Raw genomic sequence first — 26,754 nt, 5'->3', positions numbered from 1 at the left:
GTGCGTGTGTGTGTGTGTGTGGGTTCGACACGTGACGCAGCAGACGTGTTTGCCAGAGTGTGCAAAGCAATTTTCCACTTGAGTCTTGACGGCGAAACCACAACACCCCAACCAGCTATTATCACATCAAAGACTAAAGCCCTGCTCTTACCCAACTATTTCAGAGATGTTGTGCTGCGTTTAAGTGCCACTGGAATAATAAAGAAATAATCCGCCGTGTCTCTTATCATCATTATCATCACCGTCTCATTTTCCTCCACTTGATCCTCCATCAGTGGCAAAGTTGAGTTGGCTTTAGACGGTGTAGAGGAGTGGACGGGCTGAGACGCTACCAGAGAGGAGATAACAAGAATTTGCATTCCTGCAGACAGAGATGGAAGGATGAGAGTGAGGAGGAGGCAGCTATCTGCCTCTCACAGCCCTCTGGGGCTTTGTCTCCGAGACGCCCTCCTCACATCCCTCCATTTCAGGCTCCATCAGTCAGCTCGTCCTCTCCTCGCAGCTGGACCATCTTTTCTGTCAGCAACTCACTGTCTTTACTTCAGCAAATATTTCTTCTTGCTATACCTAAATTATTCTGAAGCTCTGCAGGAAAAAGATAATTTCTGAACTGACTGTGATGAAACAGCAGCTGAGTTACAGTTGCACTTTGTGTTTTCAGAGTTGCAGCTATACTTTCTAAACAGTAAAGCAGCCAGTTCTCAAACACTTTAACGATGAGGCAACAGGACGAGGCTGGCCTGCAGCCTAGTCAAACATGTGAAGTCTGAGTCAACGTTTATGGGTTTTGAATGCAGTAAATTGAGAGTTACACTGCAGAAGGTTCACTGTAAGAAGTCATTTTGAGTCATAGATGTTTTACTTGTTTAAATTAAGAGAAAACATGCTTATTTTACTCTACCAATCAGTGTTAATACGTAAAACAAGAGAAAATAAGACATGACTACACAAAGATGAAGTTTCAACAATAATTCTTGAAACAAGTTGATTCGCATTAAAAGCTGGTAGAAACAACCTTTCTCATTTTTTCAGATATTAAAGGACCGACAGCTAGTTAGCTGGTGCTGCTGTCCACTCTCCTCCCAACAAAGTTGTCTCCAAGCAGGAGTGTAGCATTAAAGCATGGTGATGGCTGGCTTGATAGCTCTTTGGCTTGGTTATTCCACCATGATTTCATGCTACACTGGTTACAGAGAATGAGCTGAACAAAGTTGTGACTCATCTGGCGATCGCAGTGTGCTTTCCAGCTGCTGATGAAGTCGTTAAATTGTACTTATTTAGCATCTGGCTCTTTATGCTTCCTGCTACTCCACTGCTCAGTTAGCTGTTACTGTAAAACTTCACCTCAGTGGGGCCACGACCTACTGAGAGTCGGTTTATACAGAAGTTTGCCTGCAACAAGGGTTACAATGACAATGGCACACATAAAAATGGCTCAGTTTGTTAGAGCGTTTGCCCACTGATTGGGTGGTTGGTGGTTCGATCCCTGACCTTGGCAGCCTACATCTCAAAGTATCCTTGAGCAAGATACTGAACCCCAGATTTCTCCTGATTCTGGGTAGATGGTCTGGTCTGCCACCTGTATGAATGTGTGTGTGAATGGGTGAATGAGCACAGACTGTACTGTAGTTGATAAGACTTGATTTGTGCACATTTAAAGCCAGATTCAAGCCCATTTGGAACCCTCCATTGTATGTTTATTTGAGCTATTAACTAATAAAGACCCCCCACCCCCCCCCCCCCCCCCAAAAAAAAAAGACAGTTTTGAGAGTTCATGTAAAAGTTGTTGTTTTTTAAGGAAAACCTGTAAAAAAATTAAAATAAAATAAAAACACTTTCCTGCTTCTAAAAGTCTGACAAGTTGAAGGGTTTATCTGTTTTATAGCTTCATGAATCTAACATCTTATAAACTAAACAATGAAACACTTAATCCTTATTATTCTAGTATTATTCTTGAATTATATTATATTATCTTGTTTTAAAAACCCCACTAACATTAGACTACAGCATCTTAGAAGCCTGAATAATAAAAACAGACAGAACACATTAAAATATAAAAGGAAATTTCTTGAAAACAAATACCTTGTCAACAAAGAAACACATATTCATACAGTCAGGACAGTTACAGAGACTGTCAGCAGGCTGCAGGTGTTGTACTGAACTGACAGGTTATTTTGGTCTGCAGCCTGTGTTGAAAAGTGTGTGTGTGTGTGTGTGTGTGTGTGTGTGTGTGTGTGTGTGTGTGTGACATGTAGAGAGCCTGTGAATACCAGTGATGATATATGATCCGACCGCCGCCAGCTGTGACGACAGATATCCAGCTGTGGCATGCTGTTTACTGGACCAGCTGTCACACTTTACATCCAGAATACAAACACAGATCCAGAAAACACATGAGGACAGTTTTATCAAATAATACATATTATATATCATTATCCAGCTTATTAGGGATCACAGTCACTTACATGTAAGGCACCAAATACATAACATGTGCAAAGGGAACACATTCAGACAACTTAATGTTCTCTCCTCTCCAAACTCAGATATCATGTTTCACTGGTTCCCAGCCAAGTGGTCAAGATCTCCTAAAATGATTTTGAAGGATCAAAAGATGATTAACAAGACAGGAGACACTTCTACTGTACAAATTAGGTTTATTATTTCAGATGTTACTGTGCAATATTGCATAGTCTGGGCCTCTAAACACAGTTTAAAAAGACAACAAACAGGGAAGAGAGCATCACTTTTAGGTTATTTGTACTTAAACTCCACTATAGTAAGGAGGCATATATTGGACTTTTACTCCACTACATTTATTTACAGTTTTAGTTACTTTGCATATTCAGATTATTAATACACACGATTGAAGTGATGAATGCATCAGTAATTATAATCAAGTAATATAATATAAATCATTCTGAAATTTGCCACTCTGTATAATTATTTATAATTTATACTTATTTTTATTTTATTTTTTATTTTGGTACTCTTACTTAAGTAGGATTTGAATGAAAAAGATAGTATTTTTTGCTGTGAATGCCTCAGTAGTTTGTATCCAAGACAGAAAATCACACAATAACACAAGCAAACTAACAGATCCAAGTAACGGAAGACCAAAAACTCCTTTGCTTTGTGAGTTAAAATTGCTGTTTTTGTCAAAGGAGTCTGGTAGCTTTTAAGGGAGCAATTTGTGGAGGGAGGCAAAAGCTAAAAATATTTTAGCCACAAGGAAATCAATATCAGTTTAAGTGTTCACTATATCAAGAACATTTCCCTGCCTTTACCTTGCTGTCAGACAGCACTTTATGACTTGGAACTTAAGCTGTTATCCATGTTTTATTTAATGCCACCAGACTCCATTGACAAAAACAGCAATTTTACCTCACAGAACATAGAACTTGGTGGTCTAATATTACCATCACATCCAGTTTGTATAATAGTATCTGAACTAATGCAGCGTCCACAGAAGTAGATTCAGTGCATAATTTCGAATCTTAACACAGCTAACACTAGCTCCTTTCATAGTGCCGTCTCGCAAATGTCTATCTGTGCCGGCTTTTCACCTTAGGACGTTCATAGTGATCCCGTGAAGGCGTTCCGTTTGTTAACAACTAGTACCAGACACTCTGTGAAGCCAGATTGTTTACGATCAACAGCGGACACCACGTGTACAGTAAGCATGCTGGTTTGTTTACAATAAGCGGCAGACACTGTCGTTACACACGACGTCAAATATCCCAGTTTGCCTGGATGGCCTGTTCATAGTGGTCCTGCTTTAAACAGTCCCACCAATTTTCCGTCTCCGTGACTACCTCTGGAGGCGGAAAATTGGTGGGATCATTTGATCCCGGCATCCCGCTTCTGGAGCATTCATAGTGGAGGTGAGACGTTACAGAGCCGTAAATGTCCCTGAAACGGCACTATGAAAGGGGCTACTGACTCAACTCTCACTGTCACTGCTATGTGCTAAGGCTGAGTGGGCTTTTCCATTTTATATAACCTGGAAAAGAATGCAGATGGAACTGGCCATTAAATATTGAAAAGTCAACAGTGACATGAAGCATTAGACTGGATATTAAACAAACTGCTTTTGTTGCCCAAACATGCGGTACAAAAATAACAATTTGCAATGCAGCTAAGTAACACATTTCCTGGTAGACAGGGTCGTGACAGAGATGGATTTTGGAAGTTTTTAGTCTGTCGAGTCATGGCGATGGCTGCCAATTTGAAGTATTCCAAAAAGAAAAGTTGTGAGAACAAGATACATTAGGTCTGTGTGCCAGATGATTTTTCCTCGGAAAGACATAATGGATTGGTTACAGGATGACTCAGTATTGTTTTGTATCACTCAGCAATAAAAATAACAAAAAAGGTTGACATTTAATTTAGATAAAAACCTTGTTGTTTGGTTAAAAGACAAAAGACTAAATAAAATGCTTGTGTGATCCGGTTCTTGGCACAAAACAGCTGTGATAAACAGAAAATATCCTGTAAATTAAACACAGCTTGGAACAAAGGAACAAAGACCTTGTCTAAACACAGTGTCCAATAAAGTGAAGCTTTAGTCTAGAGGGTCTTGTGTTTTTCTTGGACATACACAGCCCGGCACTTTTGGATAGCAGCACATATAAACAGAACTTGGAAAGAATTATCCTGCTCCTTCCCACCTTCCTGAAACCTCTTTCTCAAACTCCATTATTTCTCCTTGTATATGTGCCGCTCCCCAGGTCGCCTCCCCTCCCTCCTCCTCCATCCAGACTCCCTCTGCTGTAAGTGACGGCCATAATGGATGGATTGCCTCTCTATTGAGCGCCCCGCGGCTCTCACCTCTTTAGTGTATTGAGAGGCTGTCTGATTTTCTTTAGACTGTCAAATAAGTCGTATTGTGTTTTCAGGAGATTGCTGGTAGAGAGCAGATATAAAACCCTTCGTGTGTGTGTGTGTGTGTGTGTGTGTGTTATGTTTGGTCGAGGGGAGGGGAGATTTCTGAGCTTTCTGGAGTTTGAAAGTGAAAGAGAAATAGTACAAAGAAAAGCCAAAGTAAAGGGTGAAGGAGATAAAAACGTGCTTGAGCTGACTGTTGGGTAAATATGAGATGGAATGTATGGTGGCTGATTGGGAGGAAGTCACTCATGTCGCTGCACAATCAGATTAAAGAAAGTGCAGACGCGGCAACATGCAAGTTTCACCACGCCATTATGTTTATATTTACCTTCATTTACGCAGGTAGACTAAACAACCCTCCATCTTTGTTTTCTATCCTCTTTACGTTCATTTAGTATGATATAACATAGAGTGGAGGCTTTTATCTGCTGTGCTGAGTTCATGTTCTGCAAGCACAAACAGATCCCATATATTATATATCCTTCTACAGCTTAAAAACAGTTGCTTCCACAAAAAACAACACAATTAGCTTCTTACATCAGGGGCGTAAGGAAATATCGATACACTTGAGGATCACGACATTATGTTTTGTGATACTGTTTGAATTCTTAAACCACTTTATCAATTTTTTAATAGTTTACATGCAAAGATTCCTGGCAGACGGTGGTCCGTTTTGCGTGGTGTTTAAACTCCAGACCACTAGATGGCAGTGTTGTAGTCGATCTTCCAACGTAACAACATAGATTGAAACAGGAAGTAGCATTAGGGGCATGGGTGTATAGCATAGACTGTATATAAATAATGGACGTAGTCACCGTGACGTCACCCATTGGTTTGTGGACTGCCCGTTGGAAGCCTCGAGTTCAGCGTTACACTCGTCGCCATCTTGCGTCGCCATCATGTCTCCGATACGCGGAGCAGACCATAATTGGACTGTGGCGGAGCGCGAGGGATGTGACGACACTGACTACACGCATCTCTACACCTCAACCTGACTGAGAGAAGCCGCTGCTAATTCATGTTAGCATTAACTGGAGCATTAACTGGGATGTTAGTTTTGGCTAGCAAAAAAACAAAAACAAAATGTATCTTTCTTACCTCAGAAAACTGAGCAGCGACTCCTTGGAGTGTCTGTTAGTCCAACCAAACGCTGAACAAGACATTTTACTGAACAAAACGTTCAAATAAACTGTCATTAAGTGAAAATATAGTGTGAAAGGGTCAAAGTTATGAGACCAAACCGCTAAACGTCCTCTTTTCTATCTATATAACGTTATATATAACTTTATTGACACGTTGCCGTGGATACGCTCTGCTTCTCTCCTGGTGAGGGCTCGCCTTGTCAGTGACCTGTCAATCAAAGCTAGAAACACCCCAAATCATACGATTCTTTATCTTCTATTTTCTTCTAAATGGGGCCATTATTAGAACTATTGACATCAAATTGTCTTGAAGAAGATGTTTTACTAGCGATTGAGACCATAATGTTGTCCCTGAAAATTTTTTCTGAGGTAATAAATCAAGTGAGAAGTTTTCAAATTTAGCACTGAAATGAATGGGCAGATTTCTTTTGCAGCCAAACTTAGCACCCCCTACTGGAATTTTCGGTGAATTGCAGGCTTTATGCACTTCCTGATGGCTTCCATGCTCAGGCACGGAGATTGCCGCCTGGTGTATAGAGAGAATTGTATCACCCTACTTATATTATCACAATATATTAATTTGTAACTATAAATTTGTAATTTGTTAAAGCAAGGTTTGACATTTTGCTTAATTTCTTCCTTACTGAGAGTAACATGAGGACAGCAATCCTACTTACTATGAAGCTACCGCCAGCAGCCAGTTACAACAAGGAAAAGCTACATCCATAGGGATCCTTTGCTGATAGCTTCCTTTTTAATAATTTTTTTTACTTTAATCCTTCCTCTGATCGCTTCAAGTTTATTTTTTACCTGGAGCATCCACTACAGAAACTTTTGTTACACATTTTTAAGGACTTTCTGCCATGGATCCGCTTTATTCCCGACTAGGATTGGCTGATGTGATGGTATAAATCGTGCAACAGTAGAAAATATCTCCACTGGCAGAGATTTGGCAATACCATTTTCCAGGGAATCTCGAGTGATCTCACAAGGTCTGGTGATCTCAGACGTGGATGAGGAGGGTGTAGTTGTAAATATAAAGCATAAGATACAACTTCTTTATTTATTTTTTCTCAAATGTGTTTATTCAGCTTTTTATATATAATAACATAACAACAGCAGTAAGACAACAACAACAACACTCATTACAACATTGGTCTAGACAGTTGAAACACATTTACATCTCACATGCACCCTATCAGTCCAGTGACAACATGACACAGGTAAAGAGCCAAAGGCTAGCCAAAGACAACACCTGAGAGCACTGAATCCACTGTAGAGTTGGAAAAGTGAAGATATTTAGTCCAAATGTTCATAAACTGTCCCTCTGAAGAGTGAAGCAGACAGGTCAGGTACTCAAGTGAAATGATTGTTCTCAGGAACCTTAAGCTTCCATTTTAAAGAACAGTATGATTATTTTAAACAACCCCCTCCCCTGTTCATTTATATGTTAAAGTGCTACACTCCAGCTTTAAGATTCTCCTCTTTTTGAGCCATAAAGGACCAAATCTTTTACCTCATTCACTCCAGGTGGAGTTCTCCACAGTGAGGACTTCACAAAACTAAATGAAGTCACATCTTCACTGGCAGCCCTCCCCTGCTCTCCTTCTCTCTGTGTGTGCTGCTGACACTGCTCTATATAGAGGTAATTCTGAGCAGGGAGGTCTTTGGGGAAAGATTGATTCCCCTCATGATATGCTCTGCTCCTGGTTTCCAACGTGATGGATCTGTTTTTATAGCCAGCCTACTGTGTGAGAAGACATATGGTGACATGAAGTGGGGGTTTATGGGCCTGGCCTCAATGAGACTTTTCCCAAAAATCCTCTTTTCTTTCCGAGGAGGGTTTTCTTCTCTCTACATGCCTCAGGCAGCTACTTTATATACTGTATTTCTGTTGAACTTCTGCAACAAAGCGAAGAGATCCCTTCAAAAGAGAAGGGTTTCTTACTCTGAGTTGTTTTGAAGATATTTTGTGTGATTTTTAGCAAAAAACTGTCCATCCTCAAGCCCAGAGGTGAAGGACTTAGATAGTTTGTATGCCCAACACATATTTAATGCAATAGTTTGATATTTTGATAAAAAACTGACTGAGAAGGTTGATTCTATGCTCATGACTCCTTGGTAAATATGAAGCCACAGCCGGCAGCTGGTTAGCTTAGCTTAGCTTAGCACAAATACCGGAATCACTGGAAATAAAGGCTAATTTCAAGCCGTGATATTTACGCCTCTGTGAGGTTTCGCCTTCAGTCTGAACATGTCAGTGGTGTGGTGGGGGGATCAAGTGATCCCAGTTCTGTACCACCTTTGGAGGTAGTAATGTGAATGGACGCCATTATTACACCATTGGTGGATCAGTGTGAATGTCCTGAGACAAAATGGCGGCAGTGCTTCGTTAAAGCACTTTTGAGGAAAGTCAGTATAAAAAGGGCTAGTAGAGGTCACCTGCTGTAAGCTTGTGTCATCTTTTTGATTAAATTCAAATCAAATCGATTTTAAAGGACAAAGAAATCACTTCCCTTGGTCAGTGTGACTGCTCCATATAAGTTGGCTACTGGTGCTAACTCAGTGTTGTTGTGATGGCTGTATTTGTATTTAATGTGTGTGATAACTATGTTTAATGTTGTAACTTGTCTCTTTTTATGCTGCCTTCTTGGCCAAGTCTCTCTTGAAAAAGAGATTTTTAATCTCATTGAGGCTTTTACCTGTTTAAATAAAGGATATATACGTATATGTTAACTGTGTGCCACTAGGGGCTGTTATTCTGCCCTTGATGTGATTGTCAGCTTTATGTCATTGTATGACATACAACAGTTACTCACTTTCAAATCTCGAGGATACATGTACTGTTACAAGACAGGATAGGCCGGAGCTAACTGGTTAGCGTGCTTATTTCAGTAGATATCTTTGTTAAACAAAGCATAGCCGTCTTTGCCACAACATCAAAACTGTTAACCCTTTACATTCTGTTAATGTTTTTTGTTCATCTGTTTTTAACATTTTCAACAGTCCTGTCTGTTTCCATAAAAATCCTTCAGTTTCAGAACTTTAAACAAGACAAAAGTGGAAACATCAGGAAAAAAATAGATGCCCCCTTTCTGGTTGCAAGGATAATTTTCAAACAAGCGTAATTTATTTAAAAAACACATCTTTTTCTTCAAGACACTGTCACTGTAAATGTCTTATTAAGCCTTCAAACTGCTCTTCAAAGGTAAATTATATCGGACGCATGTGATTGTCTCACCCGGAGGCCGTGTTGTCCCTTTGTTGTGAGTAAGATGTGATTTAAAGGGTACATGTTAAGGTTTGTTTTGGATATTTTTGTAGTGTGAGAAACAGAAGCTTTTGAATAAATCTTTAAATAGCAGCTGACTTTGCTAAACTTCCTTGTCAGCAGGGAAATTAAGACGCTGTTTGATTCTGTTGTCATGAGAGCAAATTCTTTATTCAGAGCCTGTTCCCTCTGATGATTAGTGGGCGTTTTCCCCCTTTTCTGGACTCCATTAATAACCATGTTTACAGGCTGCTAAATGCTGCAGCTCTTGTTGTGTCGAATGAGCACGTCCCTCTCTGTGGAGAGATCTATTTGTGCCTCGTTGAAGGGACGCATAAATTGGAAAAGTTAACATAATCCCTTTTTTGTTGTCACGCTCTCTTCGTTAGCGTCTGTGATTGATGATGTGGAGTCAAAACACACACATGAGGACGTTGAAGAGTACACCAGGAGGGTGAAAAGAAGCCTCATAAGCCCGTGATTATATATCTACTGCTCACTCAGCGTATCTTCCCTTAAAGCCCCTCAGATTTGCCCTTCTGTTTTTTGGTAAAAGATAATCGCGCTAATTAATCGCCATGGCTAGCTGCAGCAGCCTGCAGCGTGAGGCCAGAGACGGAGAGGGAGGTGATGGTTGGGAGTTAATGAGGAGCTTTTAACTGTGGACTGCAGGGCAGACTTGTAGCCTCCCTGAAAGAAACTTTATCTGAAAACGGAGGAAGAGAAAGGTACGGGAGAGAAGATGGATGTTTGTTTTTATGAGGTGCTAAAGGGTAAACCCACCTTAAAACACTTTATCAAAGCAGGTACAGCACTAAAAGTGATGCATTAATGATCCCAACAGTGTGAGGGTGCAATTTCCATTTAAATTAAAGTACTAAATGTTGCCTCTGTTTCTTCCTCAGGGTTCATCTACACGGGTGACGTGGTCCACCGGATGCTCACAGCTACGCAGTACATCGCTCCTCTGATGGCGAACTTTGACCCCAGTGTCTCCAGAAACTCTACTGTCATCTACTTTGACAACGGTAACAGCAGTTTTTACAAATTCATTTTACTTCTAACTCAACGTGCAGCAGTTGTGTGCTCTCTGCTGTGCGACGCCCGAGGCACAAACAGACACTATTGGCTCCAACCAGCCGTTTATTTTGGTAACAACAGAATTAAATTCGATCTCCTGCAGCCAACTAACCAGCTCCAGAAAATACTAAAAGAGGGAAATAAATAATTTAGCAAACTACATGAGGATTATTTCTGCATGACTCATGAAAACAGTCAAGATATCAAAGTGAATGAGATCATGGTGGGCGGAACAAATCAATTAAGCATGTGCTGATGTAATTGAATTTTAACCATCAACAGTAAACTTTATGCTTCACACAAAACATTTGTCCCAGTGGAAACTAATGAAATACAACCATGATCCCAAAAGTTTTGGGTTGTTGTCTAAAACATATTTTTTTCGTTCAAACTGATAAAAGACTAATAAAAAAAAAGGCAACATGATGGTAAAACATTGCAGTTACTAATGAAATAATTTAATAGTAACAATGGCAATATAAATATATATGATTATATATATGATTTTTCCATTAATGTAATGAAGTAACTTGATTTTTCAGGTGTTAATTTTACTGGAAACAGTCAAAACAAACCTTGATATTTGTTTATTTTATGCTTTAACACATTTTCAATTAATTTAATAAATAATTTCTTATATCACAATACAGTGAGTATTGCCCTCCTCTTAATTTACACATTTTTTATGTATATTCTTTATTGACCCAGGTAAAAGTCAAAATTGAATAAAAAAATATATATATATATATATATATATATATATATATATATATATATATATATATATATATATATATATATATATTGAAGCTCTTACTGAAGTTTAATGATCCATCCTATGGTGAAAGTAACAAAACATTTTTTTTTAATATGAATTTAACTTATTTAGATCCAAAGGTACAAAAAACACACAAAAAATAACATAAAGAGACATAAAATTGCATAAATTTACATGCTATTTATAAGTTAACAATTCTGAATGTATTTAATAAAACATTTATTGTATCAAAATACAGTGGGTATCAATCTCTTCCACCCTTAAATTCACATATCCTGAAGTTTAATAAAACTAAAACTATGTATTCACAAAAAAATGAAGTCTTTATCATTAAAATATTTATATGAAAACCCTCCATGACCTCTGTAACACCCCCTTTAAACTAAATTGATGCCCTTCCACACTTCCCTCTGTCCTTTTCTTTCTGCCATCTGTGACGGTTGTTATCCATCATGTCAGTCATTAATCCCAGTGCAGCAGACTGACTGACCAACTGTGTGACCTTCTGCAGTGGAGCTCATCACACTTTAACCAAACTGGCAGTGGATCGATTCTGAGCCCGCCCGCTCCTCAACACACTGTCCATCAGTCAATGTCCTGCCAATACAGCATAAGAACTTGTGTGTGTTGTGTTGTGAGCACCTAGTTCCATCAGTTTGATGAGCCGTATTGTTCTGCATGATGGTGGTGGAAGTTGCGTGAAATTTCACAGACAGCATTTTATTTTAATCTTGTTAATTATAATCTGCTAAATAAAGAATCCATGTGACTCGTTAAGAGTTTTTCTAGTGCTGTAAAATCATCCTGAAGTTTGATAGCGCACCGTTATAGAGGAGTGAAGCGTTTCAGCACCTGACAGACTTCTGAATGTGACTGTTGTTGCCAGCGGGATCATGGTGACAGCACCACATCGGTAAATAAACCTCTGACAGGCTGCATGACAATTCAGACACTTAGAGACTTTAAACACAGCTGTAGAAGTCTGCTTTTACTTTCGTTCACAGTAACAGACAAGCATTTACTAATCCATTACTCATGGATTCATTTCAAGCCTTCTATCGTCGCCGTCGTCGTCTGATCCTGTTGTGGTGTTTCTTCTTCATTATCTTAAGAAGTAAAAGGTTTTTGAGCTGTTCATCAGCCCCAAAGGAATCAAGTACTTCATTTACATTAGTCACTTCATGCATCTTCTGATCAGACAGCTATTTGATCTTTAAACATGCTTCCAAGGAGCATTTAAGATTAATTAAAATCCAATCGGGTAGCATTTATCTGATCCCTGATCAGTTCAACCACTGGATTATCTGTGTGGGTGACGAGACTTATTCCTCTCTGGGGGATCGATGTGAACGAAAGCCTGGCAAGATGATGAAACTTCACAAATCCATGTATTAGTATACCTTTACAAATAGTTGTTAGGTAGTAAGCTTATAGTGCAGAACTTGTTCTTCTTCTGGCATTTTTTTAATCAGTTACCAAACAGCTTCAGGTGCATTACTGAAAACAAAAACAAAGACAGAGGCTGTCATATTTGTAATCTGGAGGCTCATTTATGTGACTACAAAAGTGTATTAAAGGGGCAGTTCACCTCAAAATCAAAAGATGCAGGTCTGTTGATTAGCTTGAGTAACTGGGTCATGATTCCTGGAAAGAGACATCACTGTTACTCTCTAAAATATTGTTTTTTGGCACAGGCCAAATGCCATCTAGTGCCATTATATTCTTGAGAAGGCAGACATCTCTATGGCCGATATCTTAAACACTCAACAACAACACCAAAACAGTCAGGATTGATAAAAAGCTCCACAGGTAAGAGTAGAAACATGTATTTTTGATTTTGGGGTGAACTGTCCCTTCAAATTTAACCTGGATTCTACTCTTTTCTCTCTTTTTCTTCTCTTTTCTGCTGTGAAAAGGCCCATAGTGCAGCAGAAATAAATATGTAATGCCCTAGGAATCATCATAAACCAATAGTAAGAACTACATGTGAAAGAATAAATAAAACTTTGAATAACTATGAAAAGTTAAATGCAAAAATAGACCGCACATGTTAAAATAAAGTCCGAAAAACTGTTGCCTAAACCGCACTTAATTACTTCACCATGCAGAGGGTGGCCTTACATAATAGAACAGGATTTGATTTGTTTGTTGGGAGTTCACACAGCATGTTAAGCTTGTAAGTAGAAGTAGAAACAAGGCCAGTGTGTGTGCTCCCTCCACGCCTCCTCACCCGCTCTGTATTTTTAGCCGGGAAGCCCCAGATCGCCTCCCCTCCTGAACTCAATGCATTTTAAGCAGACTTATATTAGGCTTAAATTGTGCTGACTGAGGAAGCACGTCGTGCCATACGGTTGGAGCAATTTAGTTCTCTTCTTCTGATATTCACTGTCTTCTCCTAACTCTGCTCTTTAATGCATTACACAGCAGCTCCTCGGTACTCTCGTTTCACTTATTTCACATCCAAACACTCACAATAGTGCCAGAGAGCGTCTTGTATTTGCTTCCCTTAACTCTCCAGCTGTCTAACCTCCTTTTTTAACAAAAGCGTCTTATGCCAGAGGCCCTCTTTACAAACCACATGTAATTTATAATGGGGTTTCCTGCCTCTGCGCTCCAAACTGTCCAAGCTAAATCTCTATCTTTGGAGGGAAGAGCTCTGGCTATGTGACGGAAAAATTGATTAGTTGTGTTAACAAACCTTTATTGCCCTGGCGCACAGCCAAATGACTAGCTGGGAGGAGGGAATGGCTTTCACATCAATAGGTTCTCCAAAGTCCACAGTAAATCAAAATGGTGTTAAAAGTAATGTGAGGCCTGCTGTCTGGAGGGTAGAGCTGAAGGTCCCGTGAGTCTGGTGCTAATTTAGTGCATATCCACATTAAGGCAACACCTAATGATGACTCTTTGTGGTCAAGTGTAATTTAGTTTTAGCATGTGGCTTTTAAGTCACTCTCATACTTAGTTATTCATTCATTCATTTATTAATGTGCTCAGTCATTCAGTCTGCCTAAGAGGTCTTTAACCTCTTGAACTCTGGCAGGATGACCATCGACATAACAGCCTTTCAGAGACTGTGGGAGGCTCAGGTTTGACATCCATTGGTACCAACCATGTCTGGAAGTGGCCTGATAGTGTTTCAGAGTTCAGGCTAAAATTTGACGAAGGGAAAAACCTGCATGGCTATTTTCAAAGACATCCATTGACCTTTGACAAATGGATTCTATGGGTCTCCATTTTACAGACATGCCCACTTTATGCTGATACTATCCAGTCAAGGTCTTGGTGTCCTAATATTCAATTTTGAAGGGTTTTTTGACCATTTTTATCAATTCTTAACCCTTAATAGGGCACTCATTGAAATACTTGCAAATTCCAAATTTCAACCCTAGAGAATATTGGAGGATATTACATACTGCCAGAATGTGTAAAAAAAAAAAATACATACAGACCCGGGGGAGGGAATATTTTGAGGAAAAAGTCTACGAGATTAAAGTGACAAATCTACAAGGAAAAAAAAAAATGCAGATTTATGAGATTTAAAGTGCTGAATCTGCGAGAAAAAAGTTGCTTTTTTTCCACTTTTTTCTCGTGAATCTGCGACTTTTTTCGCGCAGATTTGCCACTTTAACTTAGTAAATTTGCAGCTTTTTTCTCTAAATATTATTATATTATTATGATACTGATTGGTCAGTTGTCATGGTGTCACCGTCTGCCTGATCTTTGCCGATTAGCTGGAAGAAATCCATGTGGTTCTACGACCAAACAGAGAGACATGGGGACCTCATTTTGATATCCACTGAAGTTACCAAATATAGTTCTTCGCCAGATAAAGGGTTAAGTGTGCAAAATGGTAAAAAATTAGCACGAAATCTAAGGAATTAATGGTATTAACCAAAGAAATTGCTGCAAAATATCATGAGACGTAATTCAGCAGCATGAAAATGAAAATGTTTTCCATGTTGCTCTTCTGCTTCACTTAACTGCTGCTGGTGACTGCTCTCAGCCAGTGTTTTTGGAAACACTTTCTATACCATAAGACTAAATAATTTATAGCTGTCGTTCTCTTCCACGATATGAAAAACTTTCACTCCTGTGAAAATTGCTGGCTCTCGACAGCCCATCACAGTAACCGCCAAGCCTTGATTTGGTTTTGTCAAAAGTTTCATTTTTATTGCCGCTTTATGCTGCTCCAGTGAAGTGTTTTCATATCACTGCTCACACTACTTCAGTGTCAATCACCTCACACCCACAGGGGGAAATGAAGCCTCAGCCAGGAAATAATCCCTCAGAAACATATCGCCTTACAAACATGATTGTTACATTGATGTCTTCTTATTCACAGGCTTTGCCCGGTCAGCACTTCATTTCACGCTACATCTGAGACAGTACAGATGATATTTTAAAACGGTGAAACACAAGTCAGTGTTAAAAAAATAAAACGTGTAACAGAAGCGCCTGTGTTTTCCTTCAGTCTCGGGGGTTTCATGTGGTCCTGCATGTGCTAATAAGCTGTGTGTGGTTGTTTCCCTGCAGGTACGGCTCTGGTGGTGCAATGGGACCACGTCCACCTGCAGGACAACTACAACCTGGGAAGCTTCACCTTCCAGGCGACGCTACACAACACTGGCAGGATTGTTTTTGCATACAAAGAGGTCAGAGCTCACTTATTTTCTTTCCTGTTTTCCTGTTTTATCTCCAGTATGTCAGTGTTTTTTTTCTTTTTGTCCTTTTCCTTTCTGTCATTTACAACTCTGGATGAATTAATTGATGATATTTTTATTATTGTACATACACCTTTACCCAGGTAGATGCACTCACGTTTTAGCTGGAATTTTATAAAGAATTATGAATCAATTTTGCACCGATATGACCATGCTTTTTATTTTATGTGCAGTAACTCCCATTATGTCCCTATAAATATTCCCACCTGCTGCTCCCCCTTCTTCTTCTTGTGCTTTTTTATAGGTTTTCTTATATTATTGTATTCTGTTGCACTAAAACGAGAGCTGCTCTTTTTAATTTCACTGTACTTCTGTGCAATGACAGATAAAACTCTTCTATTCTATTATTTTCTATGCTGAGAGCGTCAGAAGGCTACTTTATTAAAAATATCTTCAATAAAGAATATGTTATTGTTTGTATACATTCATTTACATTATAATGTATAACATTGTCATCCAACTTGAAAACTGAGAGAAAAAAATAGGTCAATATAAATAAAATAAATAGCTAACACCATTTATAAATCACCCTGAGCATCGTTTCCTGCATAATAGTTTCTGTAAAAAATTCAGATACATACTTGTTTATTATTCGGTCCGGCTTTTTAAAATGCCTTTCTTACTCTTGCTGGAGCCTTTTCAGCCTTGCCTTCATGAGTTTTCACTGAGTGACGCCAACATGACTAACAACATAATGCGTTAATGATGGCCACCTTTTATGAAAATAACACTCATAATGTTTCCATGTGCTTGATTTGGCTGCAACATTATTTCAAATTATGTTACAGATTTTTCATATTAATGTCCCAATGGTTTCTATAAATCTCCAGATTTCAGATAAACAGCTTAATTGAACAGAGAAAAAAAGGTGGTAATGAAAAATATTATCCAACAGAGACTGCTGTAAGAGTGTGAAATTGCAATAACTAAGTAATGATCTATAATAATTTCAGCGGTTGCAACAGCAGGGCTGCTTCTCTAACGACCGAGGTCTCCTTTCTAATTTGTTATTTTCTCCTATTAGAAGAGCTGCTGGAGTTGTTTCTCTCCTATAGGTGTTTCATTATGCTGCTGTTAGTCTGAAAATAGCAGCCCGACCATTACATATAATCTTGACTTTTTACATGATGGTTAATGATTACGTGGTTTGTTTAGTGCAGCTGAACAGCACTGCCATCTCATTTATCTTTAAGGATTTAACCACTGAGTACTTTTCTGCAGTAAAATACCAGATCTTAAATTATCTTAAATGGACCATAAATGTTCATTTAAGTCTTTTTTCTCAGGCATAAGTCAGTCCTCACAAAGTTGTTGCTCATTTTAGCCCCATCTGTGTCTGAAATGTTTATTCTATGGACCAAAGTTGGCCATATGCTCACTGAAGTTTCATAATGCCTCAGCTGATTCCTGCAGGAGGTCGTAATAAATTGGTTGAACTGTCGTTGCTGTCAGACAGGCATGACTGCTTCTATTTTGCAGCCTCTCTCAGACAGATTGTCATGGTTCTGGAAATTGATTTTTTCACCTCTTTTATTTCAGATCCCCGTTGAGGTGTCACAGATCAGCTCTGTCAATCACCCGGTGAAGGTGGGCCTGTCCGACGCCTTCGTGGTGGTCCACAAGATCCAACAGATACCCAGTGAGTCCCAACACACAGCTTCAGAGCTTACATTTGCTCAGACACACAGGGAAATCTTACATTTATCCAAATGCCAACTTTTTTAGAAACTGTGAAAAAAGTATGATATAAACATGCATCTACCTTCCCTCCAATCATAACAAGCTTAACTAGGCACCAGGCGCACCAAGGCGTTATTAATGGGGCTTTAATCTCTTACTATAGTTAGAGTGTGTTGTGTTTACTAAACCAAAAATACAAGAGCAGACACTGATTATAAATTGTGTTTATCTGTAATGTTAGTGCCAAATGCTTCCATGGTTTACACTCAAAGAATTCAAGCCAAATTATTTACCTGAGGTAGCGTTTCATTTGCCAAACTTGTCATCCCTGAAGCCTTTTGTCTTGTCAAAATAAAACAGTACTGATTGCAAATAGAAACAACTATCCAACTGTTGTTATGCACATTTTCAGTGAGTCAAAATGCCACAATTTTGAAAAAGTCTTGAAATATCAGAAAAAAATAGTTTTTTTCACTTGGCTGAGTTGGTAAAGTTGGTCCAGTGGTAAAAGCAAAATGCAATTGAAACAGATTTAGTGAATAAATGTTAATGTATTAGCACTGTATAAGCTAAGAGGCTATTATTTTCTGATAAACAGCAAGAATGCGAGAGCAGGGAAAGGGGGATGGAACAAACTTAAATGTCACATTTCCATCCAGTTTTCTGCACTGTTCAAGCTTTAATTGGCTCTATTTTAAATGCCTTATCTTGTTGCACCCTCTTTAATGGTTTAATGGTTTCCGACTGGAGAATCTCACGCCGGCAACTTCTTATCTCGATGGACCAAGTCCTTATATTCACATAACAGTCGTAGCATTCATTGGCATTTTCTTTTGTCGATTTTTTTCTATATTCAATCAAATTTTGGAATAGATTTTTATGTAAACCTATCTAATAGTGAATAGATAAAACCTTTGTGTCACTTTGTCCAAATATATTTTTGTAGAAATAATCCAAACAGGTTTATTTTGTAACAAATAACATTGAGTTTACATGTTTATAGCTTACTCGATCTATCTTTAAGTATAAAAACAATTTAAACATCTTTTACTGCAAATGGATCATCAGTTGGTGGGATGTTCAGCCTCAGACAATGCCTGTCCCAGTCCAGCTCCACCAATAGACTTAAAAACTCTCTTGTCCCACTGACCATCAGACTGTTCAACAGCTCTCAGTCAGGGCAGGGAGGACAATAGACAATGGGCACTTTCATTCTCTGTTATGTACTATTTTCCATGGTCATCTTTACAAACGTTTAATTTATCTGCACATTATTTAGTTTAAATTCCAGCAAATGTTTAATTTCACAACATGCAATTAATGTTTAAATATTTTTGCAAATGTTTTAATGTAAATTCATATTTATCATAGGTTAATAATTTATAGATTAAGTTTATCTATCTATCTAGACTATTAAGAACAATATAATGTATGTAGCCATCAAGTTCCTATTTTAAACCCTTTTATAGGGTTTATGTCTTAAATAAAGTCAACTGGAAGCGTCAAATACCAACTACAGATGCAATTTTTAACCAGATCCACGTGGTTTGCCATAATTAGTTAGCATTAGCTGATAATTCGGCATGTCAGCTAACAAAATCAACGAGCTGAACGGTGAGAAATAAGAAGCTGGTTTTGGTGGTTTCCAGTATGAATGTATCATTGTTACCACAAGTGACGAGGAGGGGCGGGGCTTCGCAGAAGGTCATTTAGCTGACTGAGTGCATTGTTTCATCAGCTTTTAATTTACCCTTTTGAAGTTGGTGCCTTATAGCTCTGAGTCCGGCCTCGTCTGTTTTGCTTTAGCTCCAACTGTCACCACCTCTTCTCCCACACTGTTCCACCTCTCAGTGGGCAGAGCTGTGGGCTCAGCTCCAGATCTGCCCCTCCCCTTTGCTTTCCAGTTACTGCAATTTGGGCCCATTAAATTTAAAGCAAATGCGAGCAAAGGGGAGACACTTCAAACATTTTTTATCCAGAGTCAGATTTTCTCTCTCTCTCTCTTTCCCTCATGGGCTCTGATTCAAAGTCTGCCACAATAATGAGTTGTCAGATATGATTTATTCAGTAATTTAAACTCTGTTTTGATTGCGCGTGTGAAACTTGGACAGCATTTATTTCAAAGTTAATAACTTATAGCTTAAAACCCAGCACATAAGAAGGTTTTTTTCTTCGTCCTTCACTTGGCATCTTTATGTTGAGTTGGATGGAGAGGCGATTACAGCTAAATATGTTGTGAGAAGGACGTTTTCTAAGTCTCTCTTGAGAGGGAAACAACTCTCCAAAACACCAGCTCCTTGGAGTTGTGGGATTTTCTGACAAAGACTTTGTTTTTTCTCTTCTCCTGCAAAATCTCTTTCGAGAAGCTTGTAGTTGACACTTTTCGATTTGTCTATTGAACCTGTTAGCGCCGTCCTCTTAGACTTCATAAACCGAGCTGTCTTTGATGCCTCTTACACAGCATGATGAAACCAGAGTGTGCAGCTGTTTGCTTACTGAGTGATGAAATCTTGAATGGGAGCAGATTGAAGCCGAGGTGTTGTGTAGAACATGAATGACGTCTCTGAGGAGTGTGACTTTTCCTCTTTATGTCAGACCTGTTTTTCTGCTGTGATAATCCCTCTGAAATGATCACCATGCTTATTCTGCTTCTCAAGAAACCCGAATGTTTTAATGCACCTCATTTTTGAGGAGAGGTGATAGAGCCAAAATTGAATCCCTTCACATGCAAACAAGTAAATAAGAGACCTGCCTTGCCCTTTTATTACATTAAATTCAGATGATGTGTCATTGCTTGGTAATTCACTGATCGCTAAGGCCCACGGTGGCAGGATTACCACATGAAATTCTTCATAATTTACCAAAACAATTAATTTTTTATTACACAGAAGTAAACAAAAGTAGCCCTTTATTTGTAGCTCTATAGGGCGCCACAGGAATGAGCTCTTAAACTCGGAGGGAAGTTAGCATTTTAGCGCTGTGGGGTCTAACCTCTCAAACTCAATGAGGATTTTGAATAGAAATAAGGTCTGTGGTTAACACAAACTTAAGAGATGTTGGCGTTGTGTTGTACGCCATAAAATACGTCAGCAAATACACCCACTTGTGAATTTTTGTCATCACGCCGGACACAGATAGACACTCTCACTAGTCCACCTCACTTCCTCTAGTCATCTTCTTCAGTGCTCTTGAAAACTTTTGTAGATTGTAGCTTAGGTTAATAAACAATTTATTAGGCTACGGATTTGTTAGCAGAACAGGCTTGTTAGCTTGTTGGAGACCGCCTAAAGCTAACGGTAGTGATGTTGAAGTCATGTGACTGTGGTTTAATTCACTACAGCATAACGTTAACTTTTTACTTCTGTCGGCTGCGTAAACGCGTCAAACATAATAAACGTGGTGTTCTCTCAGTCATTTTTTTTTACAATGTGTCAAAAGAAGGCGGGCAGACTTCTCATTTTGGCCAGCGACCATCAGTTTTGCTGGCTCAAATGAGCGGCCCGCCAGGGTTTATCTGCTATAGCTAGCTAAATAATTAAGCTAATGTTAGCTCCAAGAACTGGTTTTCCATGAAAGGAATACTTCACTCTTCAAATGACTATTTGTATATCAATTACTTACCTCATGTTTTCTTGAATTCTTGAAGAAAACTTTGTGCTTCTTGCATGCTTTCATGCTTAACAAAGCATCCAAATAACAGAGAAGAGATTTTAGACGAATTAAAGTAGTGTTTAAAAACGTCATCATCAAAACATTAATTTACAAAGCTTAATCCAAGTCTCATTTATCCAGTCGTATGCTCAGTACTTTCTCAAAATGTGCATTTTTGCTATTTAAAAAACACGTCCACAGTGTCTTGTGTGAGTTTAAACAAAGCTTCTGCAGGTGTGCTAGTCATCAAGTATTGTAAAATACTTTTTGTAAACTGATTTTTTTTAAATAGTTTTGCGCTTGTAAATGCGGCTCCTTTTACTTCAGCTCATCAAGGATTTATTCTTACTTTGGATTCTCTGTACCTTGGAGTCATACAAGTAAACACATTTTCTTAGTCAAAGGTTGAGTTACATAGTCATTTTAATGGTGAAGTATTCCTTGAAACATGCACTTAGAAGCCAATACATTCATAGCTAAGACATCCCAAACAAAAGGTCATCATGCTAGAAAACAAGTAAATAAAGAGAGAACATTTCCGAACAGGATGTTTTATTTAAACATTACCAACTGCTAGGCTTACTAAAACACTTAAAACACATTTTTACTTTAAATTACAAGACAAAAAGCCATCCAGATGAGGACTAACCGCTGTGTTTGGCAAACGCAACACGATCTTGGGTAATGTTGGCTGAGGTTGCTGGTGTGTTAAGTTCCCAGCAAATGTTGGAGCAGATAAAATCACTGTTCAATCCATTCCTTACATATTTTTGCTCTTGGGTTTTTGGTTTTGGGAAGGCTAAATCACAGAAACCACTCTCCAAACTCGGTCATACTGCGGCTCCATGCACACTGCTTCAACATAGCAGCAGCTCACACAAACAAGGCTTTGTTTTGTTGTTTTGCACGGAGCAGGTGATATTTGCAAAGTGCACAGGTTCATGTCCAGGTCTGAAGCAAAAGGGCAGCATTTGCATTGTGCACCTGTCAGTCCAAAGCGCCCGAACTGCCCCACGAGCTGCATGGAGTCTGTAGAGACCGCCAAGGATGCAACATCTAAGACCAAAGCTTCTTAGTCCTTACAGTGCTGCAAATAATAGAAAGTGGCACTGTAATAGGAGATGGACGGATAGGACTAACCTTTAGAAAAAGCAGGAATGGGCAGTTTTCATGGACGCCACAGGAGCTCATTCATCCAATGGCTATTCAGTCCCTCTTTATAAGAAGGTCACAGTAAATGTGTGACTGAAAAAGGTGAGAACTAGAGCCATCAAATACATTTTGTTATACATTGTTATCTGTGCATCTGCTCTCCAATTTCTGACAATATGAAAACCTGTATTACATATCATACATTTCAGAAAACAAGGCGTGTGTGGTGTTATTTTGAAATCACATCATAAAGCTATTTATTTTAGTTAAATGTATTCTTTATTTAAATAGTCAGCAATTGACTGGTACTCAACATACCATACGGATGTTTATTAAGCTTTTACATTTTTTAAAATTTTATTTACACTTTATTTAAATTATCAGCAGTTGACTGTTACTGAACATACCATACCGATGTTTATTTAGCTTTTTTTTAGAATTATTTTTATTTTTATTTATTCTGTATTTAAAAGGTCAGCTATTGACTGATACTTAACATACCATATCGATGTTTATTAAGCTTTTTTTTCTTCTTTTTTTAAATGTATACTTTATTAAAATGGTCAGCAGTTGACTGATACTGAACATACCCTACTCATGATTATTTAGCTTTTTTTTTAAATTATTCTTTATTTAAATAGTTGGCAATTGACTGATACTGAACATACCATACTGATGTTTATTTAGCTTGTTTTATTATTATTATTATTATTATTATTATTATTTTATTTATCTCTATTTAAATGGTCAGCAGTTGACTGATATTGAACATACTGTACTGATGTTTATTTTACTTTTTATTATATTTTAATTTATTTTATCAGTTTTTATTTACAGAATCTGTCTATATTTTGTGTAAAAATGTATATGGTACATTTTAAATATCATTTAATCTGATTAGATTATTGTAAAGATAATAGCCTTTTGAGTACTTTTGCATAGCCATATCTGTGCAAAATGGATGCACAATCCACATAGAAAGAGTCATTACAGGTCAGTAAATATAAATAATATTTACACTCTTAGCTCAGTTGAACCACTTCTTCAAGGTACAGCCTTCAGCGGTCATGGCTCTCCTATCTCTTTTTATCAGCCACAATGTCGGTAATCTATAAATTATACGCCTCTAAAATACCATATCAGTCAGGCTCTACAGCTCTTGTAGAGAAATTATATTATTTATCTGAAATAAATGTGATCTGTCTTGATCTGCTTCAGATCTCGTTTCAGGTTTATCTCAGTGAAAGAAAAATATTTTGTCAATATTTCCCATCATGTATCAAGACAGTCATGCCAGATTAATAAGTGTCTCCTGTTAAATATCCATGTCCTGAGAACATTAAGCCATAATCTTACCCGAGATAAAAACAGATAGGAGAGCCATGACCGCTGCAGGCTGTACCATGAAGAAGTGTTTCAACTCAGCTGAGTGTTTCTGCAGCCAATTACTGCACGGCAACCATGGCAACTAGGGGGACATTTTTTAACCCACTGTCGCTTCAACCCCGGATTAGAAGCTCAAATAAAACATTTTACGCTGCCCCCAGGCAGAGCAAGCCATCCAGTAAAATAGAGATGAGAGAAGGGATTTGTGGCTGTCCTGTGGCTTGTGGCTGTGTAATTAACAGGTCTGTATAAGCACATGTGAGGACTTTAATATTTGTTTTGAATACCACATTATGCATTATCGGTCACAGTGAGTTATCCTTAAAAAAGAAGCTGAAACCACCAATATCTTCTTGCTGTATCTGGATTAATAATCTTGATATCCAGCTGTAAAATGCCAAGACAGAGATATCAATTATTGTCATTTTCAGGTTTTTATTTTCAGGTTTTTCACAGCTAATCTCCATTTAAGAAGAAGCATTGTTATTTAATACGATGGCGATATCAACGAGCCAAGAGTTTAATCCTGAGGTTAAAGAGGTCGATTGAACACATTGTAATATTTTGTTCAAACAGCCACAGTGCCGTCTGATGAGCAGACAGTAAGAGCGTGCCATTTCACCATCGATCTTTGACTCGATGCCTTCACATCACATTTGTATTGATTTCCATGCAGTTCCTCCATATGCATGAATAAGCAGTAAGAGGCTGCCTGGTATTGGGATTTAATCAAAGCAAGTATGTAGCACGGGCATTTTTCCATTATTCTTTATAGCTTAACAGTGCAATAATATGTGCAACTTCATTAACTTCTCCGGATGTGATTTTAATTAAAACATGGGTTAAATGACCCTCTTGTGCATAATTGATGACACACTTTTGCAAACCTGCTTTTGTTTGATAGCATCAGTGGAAGGTAGCTAAATCCTCATTAGGTGTTGTTTATATTGTGGCTGAGACCACCAGGATATAATTGATCTGATTTGCAGCTTCCTTCCACCTACCAAACAGAGTCCAGCGAGGCTGTACAGTCTGCCCACACATCAGACGCCTCAGGCTGGGGAACTGACCTTCCTCTGGCCCCCACCGTGTCATTAGGCACCTGATAATCCCTTCGCTAGAGGCAAGAGGAAGTCAGGCACCAGGGGAGGAGAGGAGGGGAAAGGAAGGGCGGTCTTGTTCTCAGGTTGGACAGAGCTGGCTCACACTCGCTGCTTTGATCTGCTGTCTTGTGTGTAATCAAACCAAGCAGGTCTGCAGGAAAACAACATCCTATCACATGAGAAGAACAACACTGTAGCCAACATGGCCAAAAGAAAAAAAGAGTTACTCTGAATGGTGTTTTTTCTGTTACTGCTTTCACTGTTCTTAGTAGTTTGTAGTTTTAATATACTGATATTCTTCTTACTGTTATTGTTTTTACTACCCGTAGTTGTTGTAGCTGTGTATGTAAAGTGTCTTTGAGTAACTTTTAAAGCATTTATTATTATTGTTATTCTTCTTCTTCTTCTTCTTCTTATTATTATTATTAGTAGTAGTAGTAGTAGTAATATTAACCTCCAATGGTGTTAGGAAGGAAAGAATGGTTTAGCATTTTGGGGAATATTAATACTTAATATATATATTAGCTTTCTTGTCAATAAAGGCAGAATGTGTAGATTTTTCTGACAAAACAATGTATAGACTAATACATATATAACTCCTCTCAATCATCACTTATGTCCCTCTGAAGTGTGTAGTGGTGTCTGTATCAGATCCTGCCCTCTGCCTGGATTTTCTCTTTCCTTTTATTTTGCTGTGTTTTGGGGACATTTCTGGGTGTGGCCTGGCTGACACTGTAATGAGTGTCATCTGAGTAGGAAACTTGGGAAGCCTTGGAAAATTCTCCTGTCTGGACACAATGTTATGTCTATTAGCTAGCTGGACTGAAGAGCATTAAACTTGATGGATAATTAGATGTCATGAAGCCGGGAGAAGGGGCCAACTCTAAATGTTTACAAACTTCAACCAACTAATCATTCTGCATTCAACCCTGTTGTTATTGGGGGGGAAAATACATAGGTAAGAGCAAAAAAGTCAGCTGAGAAATAGACAAAATTCATGTTTGTACAATCTGTGTTTGTTAGATAGATATTAAGCAACAGCCAAGAGATTCTTAGCTTAGCTTGGCATAAAGTCCACCACACACTATCTCCTGAAAAATGACCGTTGTGAAGCTCAGTGTGGTGGCTGCAGCTGTCATCATCATAGCAGTGACCAGCTCCTCCTAACTCACAGTTTATTCAAAAATGGCCAAAAAGATGGAGAACTCAAATCGGCCACTTCCTTAATTATGCAAACAATGAAGATTTATGTGAGTTGTGTGAAATCTATGGTATATATATATATATATGATATCATAAATGAGGAAGTTATCTATAGATGCCAAACTTTTTTTTTGTACTAGGCTGTTAGCGTGTTTATTTCTACTGTAAAGGTGGTATTTTAACATGGGGGTCTATGGGGATTGACTCGCTTTTGGAGCCAGCCTCTAGTGGCCAATCAATGAACTGTATGTTTTGGCTCCATATTTTAGCCCTGAAGGTTGCAGCTTGGCTGTAACATTCACTAGCAAGTTTTACAGCTGCTGGTAGTCAGAGCTTCCTTTTCCTTTGGACACAGCCAGGCTAGCTGTTTCCACCTATTTCCAGTCTTAATGCTAAGCTAACTGACTCCTGGCTGTAGCTTCTTATTTACAGAATGGACATGAATGTGGTATTGATCTTCTCGTCTAACTGAGGGAATAAGCTTTTACTATTCCTACAGCTCTGAAACTCTTTCAGCATAATACAATACTCTATGATGAATGAAACTTGCAAGTCACTGCTTGCTGTATGTGTTACACAGCCTCTGTCTGGTGTATTGAATTTCAATTTTGTAGCTCATTGGGCAAGCAAATACAAGTTCTATAGAAAATATCATGTATTGAGTAATACAACGGTGCACGTTGCAGTGCATCTCAGTGATTTA

The 26,754-nt window shown here is 38.5% G+C and overlaps 1 protein-coding gene across 1 annotated transcript in view; it reads left to right on the top strand.

Annotated features, from left to right (window-relative positions):
* Positions 1-26,754, top strand: part of plxdc2b (plexin domain containing 2b) — a 126,764-nt gene that overhangs the window by 71,158 nt on the left and 28,852 nt on the right. Inside the window, exons 5-7 of the mRNA XM_059326872.1 lie at positions 10,203-10,325; positions 15,689-15,807; positions 17,416-17,515. Coding sequence (XP_059182855.1) covers positions 10,203-10,325; positions 15,689-15,807; positions 17,416-17,515 — 342 coding nt within the window. The remainder of the gene's footprint in view (positions 1-10,202; positions 10,326-15,688; positions 15,808-17,415; positions 17,516-26,754) is intronic.

The sequence above is a fragment of the Centropristis striata genome, chromosome 23 (assembly GCF_030273125.1).
Source record: "Centropristis striata isolate RG_2023a ecotype Rhode Island chromosome 23, C.striata_1.0, whole genome shotgun sequence".
In the NCBI taxonomy this organism is placed as follows: domain Eukaryota; kingdom Metazoa; phylum Chordata; class Actinopteri; order Perciformes; family Serranidae; genus Centropristis; species Centropristis striata.
This window is presented reverse-complemented; position numbering and strand designations above follow the sequence as displayed.